At 51.2% G+C, this 18,192-nt stretch overlaps 6 protein-coding genes across 6 annotated transcripts; 3 read left to right on the top strand and 3 right to left on the bottom strand.

Moving 5' to 3' along the window:
- Positions 1-338: 338 nt before the first annotated feature.
- Positions 339-1,771, bottom strand: CH63R_06777 (CFEM domain-containing protein; the record flags this gene model as incomplete). The annotated part of the gene is made up of 6 exons (XM_018301752.1): positions 339-751; positions 841-908; positions 981-1,046; positions 1,106-1,518; positions 1,590-1,657; positions 1,726-1,771. The coding sequence occupies 6 exons, from the start codon at positions 1,769-1,771 to the stop codon at positions 339-341; spliced, it is 1,074 nt and encodes a 357-aa protein (XP_018159602.1).
- A 2,997-nt stretch (positions 1,772-4,768) lies between these two features.
- Positions 4,769-6,615, top strand: CH63R_06776 (Rhamnogalacturonase B; the record flags this gene model as incomplete). The annotated part of the gene is made up of 5 exons (XM_018301751.1): positions 4,769-4,899; positions 4,983-5,412; positions 5,467-5,651; positions 5,705-6,347; positions 6,406-6,615. The coding sequence occupies 5 exons, from the start codon at positions 4,769-4,771 to the stop codon at positions 6,613-6,615; spliced, it is 1,599 nt and encodes a 532-aa protein (XP_018159601.1).
- A 671-nt stretch (positions 6,616-7,286) lies between these two features.
- On the top strand, positions 7,287-7,754 carry CH63R_06775 (Dolichol-phosphate mannosyltransferase subunit 3; the record flags this gene model as incomplete). The annotated part of the gene is made up of 3 exons (XM_018301750.1): positions 7,287-7,334; positions 7,418-7,486; positions 7,587-7,754. The coding sequence occupies 3 exons, from the start codon at positions 7,287-7,289 to the stop codon at positions 7,752-7,754; spliced, it is 285 nt and encodes a 94-aa protein (XP_018159600.1).
- A 2,560-nt stretch (positions 7,755-10,314) lies between these two features.
- CH63R_06774 (Nad dependent epimerase) lies at positions 10,315-11,404 on the bottom strand (the record flags this gene model as incomplete). The annotated part of the gene is made up of 3 exons (XM_018301749.1): positions 10,315-11,132; positions 11,249-11,317; positions 11,365-11,404. 3 exons carry the CDS (start codon positions 11,402-11,404, stop codon positions 10,315-10,317), a joined length of 927 nt encoding a protein of 308 aa, XP_018159599.1.
- Positions 11,405-13,554: 2,150 nt separating this feature from the next.
- CH63R_06773 (uncharacterized protein) lies at positions 13,555-13,887 on the top strand (the record flags this gene model as incomplete). The annotated part of the gene is made up of 3 exons (XM_018301748.1): positions 13,555-13,725; positions 13,782-13,790; positions 13,843-13,887. The coding sequence occupies 3 exons, from the start codon at positions 13,555-13,557 to the stop codon at positions 13,885-13,887; spliced, it is 225 nt and encodes a 74-aa protein (XP_018159598.1).
- A 505-nt stretch (positions 13,888-14,392) lies between these two features.
- Positions 14,393-16,138, bottom strand: CH63R_06772 (Cytochrome P450; the record flags this gene model as incomplete). Its single annotated transcript, XM_018301747.1, has 4 exons — positions 14,393-14,552; positions 14,617-15,385; positions 15,451-15,964; positions 16,034-16,138. 4 exons carry the CDS (start codon positions 16,136-16,138, stop codon positions 14,393-14,395), a joined length of 1,548 nt encoding a protein of 515 aa, XP_018159597.1.
- Positions 16,139-18,192: the final 2,054 nt, after the last annotated feature.

Below are 18,192 nucleotides of genomic sequence, written 5' to 3'. Positions count from 1 at the left end.
TCCATCAATTCTTTTTGCAGTTGTCAGGGTCGCCACCACTCGTCGCCCTGTAATTTGACACAAATTGGATTTTTGGGGGAAATCAGATCTCACGACTAGCCCCACGACCCTTTGATGCTTGAAACACGGCGTGATGAGTAATGTAGATAGATGGAGATGTATGAGCAAGAGGCGAGTGGCCTTTGGATTCGGGCTTCTTTTGTCATCAATTTTACCTCTCCGTCTCGTTTTTGCATGTGACTCCAGGACTTCAAGGCTTTTTTGCATTTCACTATTTTACGAAGAAGCATGACAGCCCTCAAAAGTTAAAAGTCCTTCCATTTCTCCTGCCAGACGCCTCAGACTGTCTTCAGTGTGCTCTCATTCGTCGCAGCCTCAACATCTATGTCGTCAGCTTTTGTGCGGGAAGCAATAGTTGTACTACGCGGCGCTGCGGTGTTGTTTGCTCGGGGGTCAAGGTGGACCGTTCCTCCCCGGGAGCCCCCCCTCTCGGTTTGAAGCTCTAGACTACCCGGGACACTGTGATATCCTCGATGGCCCGTCGTTGTGATACCCCACCAAAACCGGCTTCGCTGACGAGGGAAAGAGTGGTTCGCCGCCGGGTATAGATTGCGTGGTCGCTGCGGTGCAGATACTTGTCGGCGGCGAAACGAGACTCGGCGGACCAGGGCCGTCATCCCTGGCATACAGGCGCAGACAACGCTCAGATGAATCTCGACCGAGGACCATATGCAGAGAGATTTGAAGTCGTCTGCAAGATCACTAACGTCAGCGTGTGCGGGTATCCGCGATGGTGCTGAAGGTGGACGATGGAAACGGCTCGCCAGCCGGTTCACTCACACATTGGATTGGGTGTGGCTCCGAAAATAAGGACGGTGCTCAAACGAATACAGCTAGCTACAGTTACGCTGTATTCGTTAAGTACAAGTCAACCTCCAGACATCGGGAGTGAGTGCCGTGCTTCGGGTTTAGTGACTCACACTAGGCCGACGAGAAATATCAGGCTTGTGCCGATCTTCTTCCTCAATGTCCATGAAACAGAGAAGCTACAGGGTTTTTGGTGAGAACTCTACAGAACATGCCTCACCCGTATGGCGATACTTACAACTGTGTGACGGGAAGAAGAATGAGGGTCAGGTCCAGTCCAATATTGATGCCGCTGTAAAGGAAGGTGATGAGTAACAAATTGCCGCGCTTTTGTGTGAATGTTAGCCCCGGAAACCGGTGTGAAAGCAGTACGCTGGCGAAGACAACGAGTATCCAGATGCCTGGTTCTTCGATTTTGCTTACCGTTCCTTCGTGAAGACCATCCCAGAACGTCCAACTGTAGCTGATCGGTTGGTTGGCAAACACAGCGTGGAACATGTATGCTGTACCGAAAACAATGGTGCCTGCGAAGAGAGCATGGCATACTTTCCGCACCCACGGCTCGAAGAAGATTCTCAAGTAGAAGATGATGATCGAGATCTTCGTTGCGCATATGACTATGATGTAGAAGATCTCTTCGATGAAGAAAATCTTGCATCGAATTGTTACTCGGAAATGTACTTGGCAGGCTAGCTGGTCGTCCAGTGGATGTTTCTACTCACAAGCAGGATTTTCGTAATGTCATCGGGGGCGACCATCCAGGTGTCTTGCCCAAGGCCTGCGTTGATCGCTGGAGACTCGTTAGGACGAATGCCTCTCGTGGCATATTAGTGAGTGGGGTTTGGTTTCTTCACTTACCCATCTGCATTGGTATGTCTCCCGCTACCAGAAATATCTTTGACATGATACTGTTACCAAGCAAACTACAAGTAACTCGTGCAGAACGTGACGGAAAGAATTACCAGAGAAGTGACGATGATCCAATCATCCGTGGAAAACGTCGATCCTGCGCTGAGAACGGGGTTCTTCGAGAGGAGTCGTGCGGTCACAGATATCAAAGCAGCCGTAAAAAGTGACCACATAATCGAGCTTTGGTTGTGATTGAGCCTGATGGATTCCCCGCAAAACATCTTCTGGTATCTTAGGCCCCCTGGACACACAGGAAACTCATCAGTTACCCAAGTAAACTAGCATAGAGCCTTGGATACGTACGAAGGGTCTCGGGAATAGTGCAGTTGCTTTCTAAGCATGTCTGCGTGGCTTCGATGCGCTCTTGGTTCGCACATATGCAGCTTGAATTCGACGGCTGGCACCCCGGCCTGAACAGCTCGGCCGCGATACATCGATTCTAGATGGAAGCAAGTCAGTTCCTTGTTGGACTCAAAAAGTCATCCCCCATCCGAACTGATCTTACTGTGCATTCTGAAATATTGGGCGATGACTCAAGCAAGTCATTCGCCGTTGACATGTTTTGACGTGGTGTCGCATCAGGCAGACCTTGGGTAGCAAGGAGTGCCGGAGGCGCAAGAGTCACATCAGCGAGGGCGAGAAGCCTGGTCAACAACAGTGCCCGTCGATTCATATGTCTTGGACGGAGGTTCGAGTCGGCAATTGCGATTTCGGTTCTCAGGGTCTTTGTTTCGTCACAACTAGATCGTGAGGTAGTGCTAAGACCGATGGCAAGATGAGAACGTCAACCGGGACATGGATGACACCGAGGCCAGGACTCTAAATATGCAGAGCAGAAAATCTCAGAGCAGAATTTTTAGCGTTGGAGCATCGGAACATCATGAACTGTTCGCTGAAAGCGACCACATGCAGCATCTGCGTGCTGCTGCGTTTAAGTTTCGGCCAATGTTCATACTTTCATCACCTAATTGCTCGGATCCTCGGACTTCCCACACCCGAGCGCTATTGGGCCTTTCGTGTTTCCCACTCACCAGATCCGACCAGGAGCATGGGAGGCTATGCTCTCATACTTTCTAGAACAGCAGCGTATTTCTGTGTTTACGACACTCGCGGAGTCGCGGCAAGCTCGGCACAAGGAGGTGACTTCCAAGTGGCATTGTCGATCTAGAGGACAACACCCCTTGCCGATTAAGTTTGTCTCCCTCCACCTGCATCGATCTATCTCGTATTGAGTCTTACTTGAGGTGTGACTGGCAATTGCCGTCGGTTAATTTCAAGGCAAATAACCGCCAGTATGGTGCAGCTATAGCCAAAAAAGAGCTACGGTATTCTGTGTTTATTGCACAGTTGGCCGTCTTCCTCAACATGCACAGAATGTTCACGAGATACTTGGTTCCCATGCTTATGACCAAAAATTGTTACGAAGGATCCGATTGCCTCTTTGCTTGGTGACAGTTTTTAGCTAATGACGATCAATCTGTAAACACAACCCGCTGGAAACCCCTCCGCGACGCTTCCCTAGACCGGATGTAGGATTTGCGTGAGTTGATCTCTTAAGGGCTGGTGTAACTCGTCAGCCGGGATCGCTGTTTGCACTTCCTGTCCCAGCCATTGTTTTTCAAGTCTACTGTGTTCGTTTGCGTACTTGATGAAGAAAAAGCCTAGTTGGTATGGAGCTGAGAATCAGCAAAGACCATTCTCCCTCGGGCTCGGCCTCTCGTTGTCCTCGGGGTGGCCAGGGTGGCTGTGAACAAATACTAAATCTGACGCACCCCGGAGGCCGCGTTGCATTGTGATTTTCCCTGTATGTTCATCCCACTTCATGCCAAGAATGCCTTCGGATAGCAGGTGCGCCAGATTGCTCTGCAGGCAATGCATTCGCTCCTTGCCCCTGAACAATGACAAAAGCTCGCAACCCTCGACCTGTGTCCATCATGATCGATGGCCCGACTGAATTGATGAAAGTGTCTATGGGTTAGTAACGATCTTGCTACGGGCGGCCGAGTGCGTTTGACTCAAGACAACGAGCACGGCACAGGCAACCATCCGAGCTTGCGTGCGGCCTTTTTTTGGCCCAAAAGACGATTAACAGCAACCGTTACCGTGGATCAGTTCGTCCCTTACTCTGATCATTGCATATTTGCGGTCAGGAGATAATAGCATCTGGTCTGCTGTTCAATGGCTCACGTCGCCAGTCATCACCATGATCAATCATAACCTGCCAAACACATCATACAACATCCTCGTCCAAAAGCATAGCCCACTCCTATGAAGAAAACAGCTATATGAACAGGCTTCTTGAGCAAGTGCTGCAACTAACGTTAATAACAGATTCCCAGTTTCCTCGCATGGCTATTCCTGAGATTGAGAGATGCAGTGCTGTAAGTTGATGGCATCATCGTTCAATTGTCAAAGACCAATCAACAAGAGGCTAGTTGGTCCTTGGTCGGCCAAATCTATCGATTACAGAACAGGGCGTCCGTCATTTCCGGGCCTCGTCAAGAGTCTATCTTTGTGGAACGTTAGTCAACGTCCATGGGCCTCACAAGTCCTGAAACTATATCGTAGACTTGCAGTAAATGACACTCAATGCTGAGACGCCGCAATTTCCCAAAAAGACTTGGCCAGCACCTCCCGTGTGGCTGAATGCCTCTACTCAGGGCTGTCTCAGGTAGACGGCGACTACTCACGTCATGAGCTTCCACCAATCGTGTCACAGACCGACGTTCTGTGCTCTACCAGGATAGGCAGGTCAGAGAGAGGGGAAATCGTCAGAAAGGCGCAACCGATCGGCGGTTATCTTAATCAAGCTTTCGGGGCAATCTATCACGAGCCGATAGCCGCCTCACTATACCCCCCTCGCCGGGGAAGCCGGGGTCGTGCAGTCATTGCTGATGGGAAATTTTCAGACATTTGTTGGGCTTTATAGCCATTGCCTTGGTCATTACGTTTTTCCAGATCACCCCCAAGCTTGTTTGCGCTCGTCAAGGAAATGTATCGCTTTGGAGTTACCTTTGGTTTGGCCCTTCTGTGCGGAAGGGTGTTTGCTGCTTTTGGCCTGGAAGAGTCAAACTCCACGTACAAAGTCGATACCGATGGCGGACTCATCTTCGAAGTGGACCGGTGAGTCGATTACACATATTGGCCAATCACCAAGTCCTAATTGGCCACCAAACCAATGCCACTGATACTGATGGGACGGCTAGATCAAACGGTGACATCGTCAGCCTTCTTTTCAATGACGTCCAGTACCAGGGGACGACGAAGATGTCCCAGATCAACTCCGGCTTGGGCTCATCGACCGTCACAGCCGAGACTGTAAACGGCATCGTCAAGATCACCGTGCAGGCCGGGTCGCAGCCTCTGACGCACTACTATGTGGCGAAACCCAAAGACCCGACAATTTACATGGCGACTCACATCACCGGCGAGATCAAGCCCGGGGAGCTACGCTGGCTTGCAAGACTTCAGCGCAAGCAGGTGCCGACTGGAGTGCACGGCGACGTTGCCAACCTCGATGGATGCCAGGCGTTTGAGGGCAAAGACACGTTCAAGTGTCCGGATGGCACCACGAGGTGCAAGATGTACACGTCTGACCGGTTCATCGATGACAAGGTTCATGGCGTGACGGGCGAGGTGAGTGAAGAATGAGTTATCGGTGGCCGAAGTGCGACTAATCCTGTTCTCAAGGGCGTCGGCGTCTGGATGATCATGCCCGGCAATGCATATGAGCACTCCTCCGGTGGCCCCTTTATGCGAGACATCAACTCGCAGAGCGGCGGAGACCAGGAGCTGTATTGGTACATGAACAGCGGCCATGTCCGCACCGAGCCTTGGCGGCTCGGTCTCCTAGGCCCCTACGCGATGCGCTTCACGTAAGAATTCCCAAGAATCGTACTCCCACACGCGTGCTGACGAATGAGAAAAGAACCGGCGAAAAACCATCGGACGACCTCGACGTGTCCTTCTTCGACTCTTTGGATATCAAGGGGTACGTGGCGGACAGCGGACGAGGGAGCGTTTCCGGTACAGCGGGCGGCGTTGCAGGTGACTTCGAGACGGTGGTCCACTGGTTCAATGAAGATGCCCAGTACTGGACCAAGGCAACCGACGGGAAATTTACGTCTCCTCTCATGAAGCCGGGGACGTACACAACAAAGGTGTACCGCAACGAGTTCCCCGTCGCCAACGGCACAGTGGTCATCACGGCCGGCGGCAAGGCCACCCAAGACATTGCATCGACCGAGTCCAAGCCGTCCGTCATCTGGCGCATTGGCGAGTTTGACGGGCGGCCGTCCGAGCTGAAAAACGGCGACAAGATTGAGCGGATGCATCCGTCCGACACCCGCATGGCGCCTTGGGGAGGCGAGTTCACCGTGGGAAAGTCGCAAGCCAACGAATTCCCAATGGCTTTGTTCTCCAAGGTCGGGGGGAATGCCACCGTCCAGTTCGACCTGACCGCCGATCAGTTGCAGGGAGTGACTCTTCGCGTGGGCACTACGCTGTCTTTCAAGGGCGGCCGGCCGAACGCCAGAATCAACGACTGGCAGGCGCCTGACCCCGGCGCTCCGGTGAGTCTTGTTGCCCGAATTCCCGGATCCCAATGCTGTTGCTAACCACCTCGCATAGACGCTGATCGACTCTCGCGGGGTGACGCGGGGCGCTTACCGTGGGTTCGGCGACGTGTATACCTGGGACGTGCCGGCCGGTGAGCTGAAGCAGGGCGCCAACACTCTCACGCTGGGGGTTTTCGGGAACGGCGACAAGGAGTTTTTGAGCGCAAACTACGTCATTGACGCGGTCGAGCTGCAGGGCAAAGCAGGAGCCGGCAGCCCTTGAAATGACACATTCTCCGGCAGCCGTTGGCATTGCCGGCACCTTACTTGAGAGAGGGTGGTTGTGCACTGCAGCGACTCAACTTAATTGTATTTAACAAGAACACGTACAAAGCTATTAATAGGATGGCTATGTGGGACTCTCTGTGTGGCTTTTGATTTATTTGTCGAGTTCCAATTGTGGCCATTGGTCACGACACTGACACCATTACGTCGAACGACCTCTGAATGTGCGCGAGGTTCGAAAAAGTAGTCCAGACCCAACAGTCTCCAGGCACTTCTCATCAATAATGATTCCTTTCGACTAACGGAGCATGCGTCGTTTTCGATAGGTTTTGCAAAGAGTCTGAACTCAACATCATCCGGGGCGGGCTGAGACCGAAGCTGCCAAGACTCCGGAGCCGAGGCGCGTCCCGTAAAGTGCCACCGGGTGGGTCCGACGCCTAAACTGCGGACGGTAAAGCAGGGGCTGATAGTCCGAGCTCAACTTAGTCAGCTGCAGCTCCACCACGGTTTTTGGACAGCTTCGCGACTCCTTTTCCAACCCAAAGAAAGGAACACCATTGCGACCATCGTCAAGCTTTCCCAGTCACTCCTTTTTATGCCGCCACGATCGACCCTACTCTGAACCAACTTACTCCTAAAGATCTCGACGACCGAATTCGCCCAGCAACCATGACCCGCGCCCAGCAGACCGTTTCCCTTGCGCTCCTCGTGAGCTCGGTACGACCCCTCCTCCCTCCCTCCCTGGCCAGCGATCCGATTCCCACCTCGCCAACGAACACATGCTGACCAGCCAACTCCAGCTCTACCTGGCCCTTTACCTTCAGCTCGTCCCGATTCCCGCCAAGATCCAAGACGAGATCGTCCCCGTTGTACGTGCTTCTTCCCTTCCCCTCCTCCCGCCTCGCGCAGGCCTCGTCCACCCTGATGGGCAACCCCTCGCTGACCTGACGCGCGCGCGCGCGCACACAGTTGCCCTTCTGGGTCCTCATCTCCTTCGGATCGTACCTCCTCGCCCGTCTCGGATACAACGTCATGACCTTCAACGATGTGCCAGAGGCGCACAAGGAGCTGATGGCTGAGATCGACGAGGCCGTTGTCGACCTGCGGAAGCTAGGCGTCGACGTTGACTACGACTAAACAGGGAGGAGATGCGGAATACGCGAGCCGGTATCAGGGTCAACAGGAAAGGGGGGCCAAGGTTGGGGAGTTCAGAGGGAGAAAAATCCGGGGATAAACATCTGGCTTAACGGAATCAAACTCGGCGTCTACGCACGGCTGAGATTACGCGCTACTCGGAATTTCACATGGTGACGTGACTCATTTTGGGATCACCTGCTGTCTTTGAGTCTTCACGTTCCAGCAACGGACCCGCTGCAGCCCTGTTGTTCTTTTTCCGAGCAGCAGGAAAAGCTGAGCTGCCCATACAGATCGTTACATGCTCTATCATGGCTCTACCAACCCGTTCACGGAGGTATGCCAGCAGTGTTTGATGCAATGCGATGAACGGCTCATCCGATACCTATGCTAGAGTCTATGGTATCTGCGAACACAAAGCATCAAAAGAACACGAACAGCAGGGAGGGCGCTGGCGGCATATGAAGCATCGGATCAGAACCCGTGTTCTACTCTCACGGCTCAACGGTTGCTGCTGGTGACGGTTTGCTACTAAAGCGGTCACGTTTCACATTCTCTCAGACTCGATCAGACCTGGCTACACTTCGCGCGAGTGTTCCCGCTTAGCTCACCACATCATCGTAGCCGAACTGAAGACTGTCCAGATCCAAAGGGTAGAGCACGTGCGTCAAAACCGAAAACGGCACCGCGTGGACTAAGTGCCACCTTGGACGGAAGTTCGTCCTACCTGAGCGCCTTGAATTTCATACCGAACTAGGTGGCTGTGAAAGTCAGGGGGACGAGGCACGTCGCTAGCAGGGGTCAGCTTTTTGGCGCACTCCAACTGCTCGACCGTGAGCCGCGACTCTAGCATCATGGTGCGGTTCATCTCAGTGGTCTTGGCCGAGTTGACGCGGGACAAGAGATTTAGGCAGCCTTCTCGGAGATCCTTGTGGTCCTGAGTGTGCCTGCAGTAGAAAACCACGTGGGATGTTGCTGTTGCCCCTGGAACGCCGGAGTCTCTTCCTTCAGTGGCACAGGTGCTGTGATATTGCGGATGGCTCTTGTGGCTTTTGGAGGAAGCACTCGTGCTCTATGGGAGAACAAACAGGCTCGTTCAACACAAGAACTTGATGGACCTGATGGCGTAGCGCATCTAGGCCTTATGATGTTCCAGAGTAATCTCGAGGGCTTAGAGAGTCTCGGAAGTGTCATTTCGGAAGTCACTCTGTGACGTTGGCTTCTTTAGTTAACTCAGCAAGTCGTTGATTAGAAGGTAAACTCAAAGGATAAAGCATTGACAAAGCCAACGCCTGGTAACAGCGCGTGGACATGATCCGACTCGACCCTCTTGGAAGGTTCAACGCAAACGGTACCGACTGGTAGTCTAGTAGATGAGTCAATATGGCCGTAGAGGGTCGCATAAGGTAAAGCACCGGCGCTGCCGTTTCCTTTAGGCCATCTCAGGAAGATGTTGAGCATCGGGCAGTGAGGCCGTGTTGGTTCTCAGTTATCGGCCTGCATCGTACTTGCGGGGGAATCCTCAAGGTCTCGACCGTTTTCCATCTCAAGGACTCTTCTGTCGTGATTAGCAATTGTCAAAAGGATGCCTCAACAGCTCAGGATTCGTGAGTGAAGATTGCGTCGACCCAGACTTGTTCTATCGCCATCCCAACTCGTTGATTTCTCGTCTCATGGAACCCCGTAAGTAAAGCCAGTGCGTCTCGTTTGGAACATCGGGATAGGTGCAATCTTGAGTGGCGAAATATCGACCTCGGCTAGGGCCACGCTCGTTGTCGTGAAGAGATCATAACGCGATGAAGCTCTGCTTATCCTCGCTTTGTGGTTCCGTCGCCGAAGAAACAGCCTCTGATGGTGTAGACCGTATCTGCAAATGGCAAAGCCCGTTGGGACGAGACCTGCCCCGAGCTGTCTAGTGATGTTGCAAGATGAACTAGAATGCACTTGGGTGGTTTCGCCCAGGCCTCAGGTCCGGTGTCAACAGTGGCCGTTCTGCTGTAATGTCATTTTGAGAGCCTGCTATCAGCTATAGATCTCATCAGGATGCAAAGTTACGAAGACGCCACGTAGGTCTCGTCCATGCGGGGAACTCATTCTCTCGGATAGTCAACCGAGACCTTGATTAGCTTGAGCAACCGTTGTCTGCAGAGCCGGATAAAGCGGCTTGAAAGTCTGGGGTGCTTGATGCCGACCTGTTTCGATCTGAGCTCGCGCGAACTACCTGGACCACGGCGAAGCTCCCGGGATAGCTGGGCGAACCGATGAAGGCCATCGTTATATTCAAGATCGTTGGCCGCATAAGGACAGAGATCTCTCCTGGGGATCGCAGGGATGTTCAAAATCTGGCTCAGAAGGATTTTGATCGTCAGCTGGACTATTGCTCTAGGTCAGGGGGTCATGGTCATTATGCCAGTGGCAGGAATAGAGTTGACACTTGCTGTAGCTTCGGACTCTCGGGGAGCCAGATGAACAGTCAGTCGGGTCACTTGGCTAGATTCAGCCCGAAGTCGCCAGTTGGCTCGGATTAGACTTTTGTTATACAAGACTATAAAATTCTTGGCGACTATTTCCAAGCTGACTTCAGTGTGCGGCCCCAGGCTTCAATGTCCGCAAGAAGCATGGCTACGCGCTCCTGGTTCTGGTAAGACCATATCCCAACAGCCACAGCACCCGAGGCCAGAATCCACGGCATCGCCCTCCGGAAGGTCCGCTTCCCCATTGCCTTGAGGAACATATCTTGCTTGGCCCTGACTCTCGCAACGTGCTCTTTCCTCTTGTTGGCCTGCGGGAACGGCACGTCAGGCACGGGCTTGCCGAGGAACGCGCACAGCGGCTCCCATCCCGCTTTCACGTCGTAGTTCAGCAGCCGTTCGGCGGGAACCGATGCCCGGATCTCGGCGTAGTGGCGGCGGTACCTGTCTCTCGCCTTGGAGCGCATCTCGCTCACGTTGCGCGCCTCATAGTAGCCCAGCATGATCTTGCGGATCGTCAGGCCGCCCGTCAGGCCCATCAGGCGGCCAAAGACATTGATGATGAGGTCCGCGCGCCAGCCCCACGTCGTGCTGAAGATGGCCTCCTCCATGCTAGCATACCAACTCTCTATGTCTCGCTCCACAAGGATGACTTTGGCGTCGGGGTATGCGTCGATTAGCGGAAGCGCGAAGAACGAGCCCATGTCCGTGACGCCCTCGCACTGCCCAAAGACTCTGTCCCAGTCTGACCTCCCAAACGGTTTCCCGTTATACGTTGGCAGTGTAGGAAAGAAGGCATCGCTTGCGCGCGAGAAGGTCTCCCAATCATTGGGGTTGCTGATGGCTTGGATGCCGTGATGTACGTTCTTGTAACCCAATATGCTGAGAGCCTGGGTGATGGAGGCGGAAGCTGATATTGTTGATCGTCAGCTTGAGGCCCAAAAATGTCCAAGAGGCGTGGATCCGAGGGTTACCGGCAGGACTTGCAATCTACTTGCCTGTTCTTGTCATGCCAAGAGAAAGGACCTGCATCTGCATGGTAGTCCCATCCTGTCTTGGTCCCGGCGCTTCCGTGTGCGCCATAACCGAAAGTATCTAGTAATGGTATGCTTTCAAGAATTGAACTGCGCCCAAGTGCTAACGATTGTATGACCCAGCTTCTCCAGTAAGTGTAATCAACATTATGTGGCCATGTTTTAAACCTGATGCCAAAGATAAGTGCGTAAAGTGAGCTGGATATGTAGTCTTTTCTCGCTCTCAGTCATGACCACTGGCAGTGTATGTCCTAGACACGTGTTAGCTGTGCCCAATCAAGCAGGGGCTTCAGTTGATTATGATAACATATCGTCCTGACGGAACACGAAATAATCAAATCAAAAAAAGTCTCTGCAGGGAACAAGAGGGGACACACTCAATAGTGCGACCACTACATGTGGAGTTTGAGGTTCCGCTTGCCAACAAGACAAGGGCGGACTGAATCGCAACCTTTGGACTCTCCAACCCTGTCCCAGCTGCACAGCAGGCATCCCTGTAGCTACTGAAATCAAGTGCCAGCTTCTTAGGCACCTCTGCAGCCGTCAGGCGCCCTGACTCAAGGCTCATTCACAACAGCCCCACTACTCTACCTCCAAAACAGCCTAAGATACTCATGTACTAAGGTGAGTAAGTGTGACAGAAGGAGGGGTGTGTCGTTCGCTTGTCAAAATCTTGTGCTCTTGATGTCTTTTGATAGTGAAAGAAATCTGACATCTGAAGTAGACAATAAAAGAATTAATAACTTGACTAAAATCGCCTAAATGCTCTCACGTGTGTACTGTCGCATTAAGTTTGCTTTCAATTGTTTCCTAAGAATAGCCTCTAGAACATAATACTTTACTGTGACCCTGATGTTTACAGATGCAATGAACGTTAGAGTTTATGTAGAAAGTTGCCTAGGTGGTATAACAGTAGGGTGTCCATATTTATATGTGAATAGTGACTAAGACTGGTCTTGCATAAGCTAGTTTGCAGGCAGATGACCTCAAGCCACATGCTTCATCAAAGTGTGGAAAGCTGCTGCCTAGAATGCAAAAGCATAATTAGATTATTTAAGCCTTAAGAAATAACACTATAACTCTAAAGACTAGAAAAGCAGAGGAAAAGCAGAAGAAGAGTAGCCAAGTGTGGACAGGTTATGGATACGGTCCTACAGATTGTTGCCAAGATTCCTTGTAGCCACAATGTTTACTAGGCGATGGTACCTTGTTTATCTCAGCACACCACAACTTTTGACAGGCTCCTCTGCTAACGCATATAAAGCATTCTGACTACTGTAGTTTTGCGTAAGGATAGGTACACTGGCTTGTACGAATCAAAAACAACAGCATCAAAGATGATTAGTTTTTGCTGTTCTAGTGTCTGCGACAGCCTGCCTGTCATACCGACTGTCTTTGAATTCATGGACAGTCAGCAAGTGTGGTTGATCCTTGGTAGGATGGCTGGCACACAGTCTGTGCTCAGTCTTAGTTTCCAGCCAACGGAATGGTTTAAGGTTGATTAGTACTATAATAAGTTTTTCATTACATTACCTCAATTGTAAAGTTTCTCCATGGAGCTGCTGTTGTGTGACTATGATGGCCGTTCTCTCTTTCTACCAATTGTTTGTAGCTCTCCTGCTCCTCTGACGGTGTTTCTGGGCGTCATTGTGTGTATCAGCAGAGTCGCAACTGAGCCCCTTGCTCTTGGCAATAGCGCAGCACACTCTTTGATACTTCTACCCTCTCCATCACCAGGCTATCCTAAGGGCTTGTGCAGGTTTGGGCGTTGGTTGACACTCCTTTACATACAACATGCTGATGTGCGGAATAGCGCCAGCAGGCTAAATTCTCTTAAAAGTTACCAATGTGTAGCCAATAAGATTCACAGTTAAGAGTGGAGCAAGGTATTACAGCAGACAGTAACTGCTGGTAAGTTTGTGGTTAAAAGGGTGTTTTTTTCGCTGATGACTCAGGCCGTTAGTCAGGGCCCATAAAGGTCAAGCGTTAAGAGTGGAGTTTGCTTATTTGCACCGCCCATACGACACTGCCCATTTGGAAACTCTAGGGGTGATCCTTTACAAGGCTTCTAACTTGACATCTTGGCATATTGACGAAGATTGGCCCGGTTGCTCCGGTCCAGGGTTGACAAAGGAACTTGAAAAGTGACCTACAAAAGCATTTAATAAGTCAAAGTCTGATCCTTCTCGACCCTCTTGAAAGCTTGCCAGACTCTGAAAAATATCCATCATTCTCGAAATCAGCAAAAGCTTTATCCATACCACCTACAACCCATCTGTATTTTCGAAAGACGACATAATGAACTTCAAAGTTGCCCTTGCCCTCCTCTTTGCCTCCGTGGCTATGGCAGTTCCAGGCCAGGTTCAACACGACAGCAATGTCCTCGCTCGTGATCCTCAAAGAGGTCCAGTTCGACCCTCCGGCCCAAGCTGCTGTTCATACATCCCCGGCGATTGTAACTGCGGCTGCGTAAGTTTTCCAAAAATGAGTCTAACAATGAGACTTTGCTAATCAATGGGTTACAGTGCTCTGGTGTATGTAAAGCGTTTCTACTAAGCTATGCAGTACTAACATGTTTTTGTGTAGGGGCCTTGTGCCACTTTCAACAACCCTGACGCTACCTGCCCTTAAATGGATATTGTCTGTACTGGGTCTTTCTGTGGGCACCAGCGCAGATCTCTTGTGTTAATTTCTGGTCAAAGATGTATAGGATTACAATGCAGAGAAGCTTTGTTACGCAAGTACTTTGACAGGATCTTTACGCCTGTTTCACTGTGACATCAAAACTATATAATACAGTCTACAAATACTCTATTTGATGAATCTGTGAATTCAAGATGCGATATTGCACTAGCATTTACGCAATGCAGTAGCCAACTTTGTACATGTGTGGGTTTCCGTCTCAACTAATGCAGCTGACTATGATTTTTGCAAGACCACCTGCCCCCATCTTTGCTTCAAACTTCCTTAAAGACGTTTTTTCTTAGGATGGTCATTCACGCAATTGTTGTTACAATTTTGTTTGGATCACTGTGTGAGCCAGGAAAGTTAAGACAGGTCTTTGATTGCTTCAATCGTAGACATCTGCGGTCATGGCCAACACCTTGACTTTTGCATGGCTACCCTCCCACTCTGGCTAGATGACTCTGGGCCGAAGCTGGATCATCAATGGGATCTTTTCCCATACCAGATATGTTCCCTGCTTGTTCCACCAGTCCAGCTCAGGCTCAGTGAGCTCGAGCTCATAGTGCCAGATAATCTTGGCCATGGTCAGACGCATTTCGGCATACGCCATTCTACAAGCCGGACCTATTAGCTTCCCTTCAACGAATTAGAAGATCAAGAGAATTGGCTACTCACGCTCTTCCAATACAGACTCTCTGGCCCATGGAGAATGGCTGGGTAGCTGCTTTGTCGTCGTTGGCAAATTCGGAATCTGGAGGCAGATCCAGCCATCGCTCGGGGTGAAACTCTCGGGCGCGTTTGAAGTTGAGCTCCGATGTACCTGCCGACAACTGATTGACGGCAACGGCCATGCCGCCTTTCACCCACTTGCCATCGATCATCTCGCCATCGCCCGGGACAAACCGCGGAAGGGAACCTGGAGTAGGGGGGTACATGCGCATACCCTCGTCGAGACACGCGTTGAGGTACTTGCACTGGGCCGTGCCCTGCATGGAAATCTCATCGCTCGTCTGAAACTTCTCGCGGATCTCCTTTTTGAGCTTCGCGAGCTTGTCCGGGTTCCGGAGCAGGAGATATGTGAGACCCGACATACCGCCTGCTGACGTGCCGCTCCCGGCAACGATGAAGTTGCTAGCCAGCATGACAAGCTCGACCTTGGACAGCTTCTCGACTGCTTCGTTTTCGTTCTCGAGGATAAAGGACATGAAGTCCTTGCCCGGGTTCTCGGCCTTCATGCGTCTCTCCAGCTTGGCCTCCGTCAGGGCGATGTGGTTCTTGCGCGATTCGGTTACGTATTTCGGGGTGAGGAGATTCAGCAGCGGGAAGAAGCCGTACCAAACGGCGAGCTGGAACCACACAATCGCTTTCGCTCTCTGGAGAATCACCTGGATCCAGGGTTGGTCTGCGTTGTCCAAGAAGCCAGCCGGCTCACCGAATGCCAGATCTTGATCAATCTAGTCAGCATGCAACAGTCCCATCATCGACTCGGAAAGTTGGAAGTGCTCGTACCGGATACAATGTCGAAAGCGACGAGATTGTACCAAGTCGTCATATCGACAGGGCCCTGGTTGGCCTTCTCCTTCAGAATCTTGATGAGATTGTCGGAATGACTCTGAAGATAGTGTTCCTGTTCCCTCAACGCTTTTTCCGAGAAGGCCGGATTGATCGCTCGTCGCAGCCTCAGATGCTGGTCTTGTGTTTCTGTCATCAGGCTCTTGCGCCCACCGATACTGGGCGGCGCGATACCGCGCCCATCGAGAGCTTTCGGGAACTCTGGTTTGCGTTGGCCGTAGATCTTCTTCCATGCCGTGGATGTCGTGTAGGAAAGCTCGTCAGGCGCGATGCGCACGACAGGGCCGTATTGATCGTGCAAGTCGCGGATTCGCCAGGTGATGCGTCCTTTGAGGTTGGTGTAGTGCCATGGGATTCGCGAAATGGCCCACAGCTTCGGGCCCGGGTAATTACGAAGGGGATGAAAGTACAAGTTGTAGATGATTCTGACCAGGAGAACATAGGCAACGGCCTAACATGGAGAGTCGATTAGCAAGTCAAAAACAAAGTGATGCTGCTCTTGTTCTTGGCTGTCACATACCGCAAGGCCAAGCCCTTTCAGGACATTGAGCGCAGTGAAAGGCGGGAGATCATCAAGAAGAGCTCCAAGCTTCTCTTGATTCGGAAGTCGGTGTAAGCGATCCATTTCAAACACTCAATTGCGGAAGAAATGACTTGGTAAAACCACGAGAGTCCGGCATTGAGATCAAAAAAGGCAGCGGAAGTAATGGTACTTACAATGTTCAAGGACTGCTGCGGCGGTGAAGAACAACTGCTCTACTACAGAGTCGTTCAACGCAATGCCCGAAATGATTCCCCATACGTAGTATTCAGACTAGCCAGTCAGCAACTGCCGACAATGGCACGTGGGATGGCTAGCACCAAGAAACCCATAAGAACAGGATGACTCTGTAGTCCTTCTATTGGCGAGATCGACTCAAAATCCTAGCCGGGGTCATTGTGTCCTGTGGTGAAGCAACCCTGGTCCTGGACAGATGGGGGGCTTCCACCACTGTAGGATTGAAACAAGCTTTCGACTGAGTCGCACAAGCCCACCACGGTAGTGTCAATTGTGGAATCGACCCCAAAGACGGGACGCCAGGAACGCTCTTGGCTTGTCTTGCATCCACGTGCTGAATCAACAACGCTGTGCACGTGTGTGAAACCACTGCGTGATAGATAAGTTATCTCGTATGTCCAGAGCCCCGTGGCGGGTCATTAACAGGCTAAGAGATGCCACTTCCTTGACTTCTCCGGCAGTCGTATCATCCCTGCTCCCCTGGTCCCATCAAACAAGCCACTTTCAGGTTCCCCAGTCTTGGCAATCAGCAAAAGGGTCCTACGATAACAGGGAAACCTTCAAGCAGGCTACAAATCATCTTGTCCGCCAAGTCTATGGGAACTAAGAGTAGAGACAGGCGAATCTGTTGATGTGCTAGTTTCTACCAGGCGGCCAGGCCATCTCATCGAACACAAGAGTCCTACGTCACAGTCCTCGATGGGCTACAGAGACTATCCGAAATAAGTTGACCCATTTTGTTAGACATTTCTTGGCTAAGTTTCAAGATTTCGTCTTGATCACATCCTCAGCGCTCGTAGAACTGGCGTGGTGAGCAACTAGATTACATCACAACCCCCCTAAGAATTTGATTTGTTAGGGGGGTTGTGATGTAATCTAGTTGCTTTGTAATAAGTTGCTGCTGATTCATGAATTACTTTACTGGACTTCCAATTGGTTTCAGGGCTAAACTAACATTCTCAAAACAGGGCATATGGAGGAAGTGAAAAAATGATGGAGAGTTTCCATTCCTCCGCTGATGACCTCAATCTGCAGCATGATACGGAGGGCCTATGATTGTCGCTCTGAAAGCATGCGAAAGGGACAGCCACGTAGGCCAGGAAGCCATCAAATGAAAATTTACATATTTCTAAACACAAAGCAAACAAGCAAACTCAAACATATTCGTCCTTTTTAACTGTAAGCTGGCTTCTGATTGAGCCCGCGAGGATGTAAGGAAAACTTCCAAAGACCATAGCCAGAAGCAGATGTCGTATTAATGTGGGAACTGGGTTCAAATCTGTGTCAAGCTTTGAGGTGAGTGATCTTAAATGCCTGAAGAAATGAACGAGTGCAATCGTTCCGGGTATTCAAAAGACTTATAGGTGACCCAAGGATATGTAAGCAATCCATGCCTCTCGAAACCCGAGAGATCACGACGTGGCTCTCTGCAGTTCAGGTATCACCCACAGCTGGTCCTTAGATGTTTATCATGGTCATGTCACCCAAAAATCTCCATAATACATGTTCATTTGCCTTGCCACTTGGACGAGTGTTCAAGGAAGCCAGGCAACGTTTCGTTTTGTTCAGCGAGCGGGATCGGGAGAAGCCATGTATCATAACGCAATCCGGCATATTTGATTTCCACTCTGCCATTCTTGCAGACCCACCTCATAGATTGTCACTTCTCCATCAGATACTCGGAAGCACGTCGGGTTGTCGGATACGGGCAGCTCAGAGTGGGGGTCACCGCATCCAGGTCAAACACCCGCATGTGCGGCCTCCGTTCTTCGGCGATCCTTCACTTTTCCGGATAAGGCACAGACCTGCCGGCCCTGCCCAAGGGTACTTCTGGAGTTCCGAGACGTCTGGTAGTCTAAACAGACTGCCACGCAATCCATGCTCTGAGACGAACTATAACC

This window comes from Colletotrichum higginsianum, chromosome 4, assembly GCF_001672515.1.
Source record: "Colletotrichum higginsianum IMI 349063 chromosome 4, whole genome shotgun sequence".
Lineage (NCBI taxonomy): Eukaryota > Fungi > Ascomycota > Sordariomycetes > Glomerellales > Glomerellaceae > Colletotrichum > Colletotrichum higginsianum.
The sequence above is the reverse complement of the archived record's forward strand: the minus strand, read 5'-3'. Positions and strand labels throughout refer to the sequence as shown.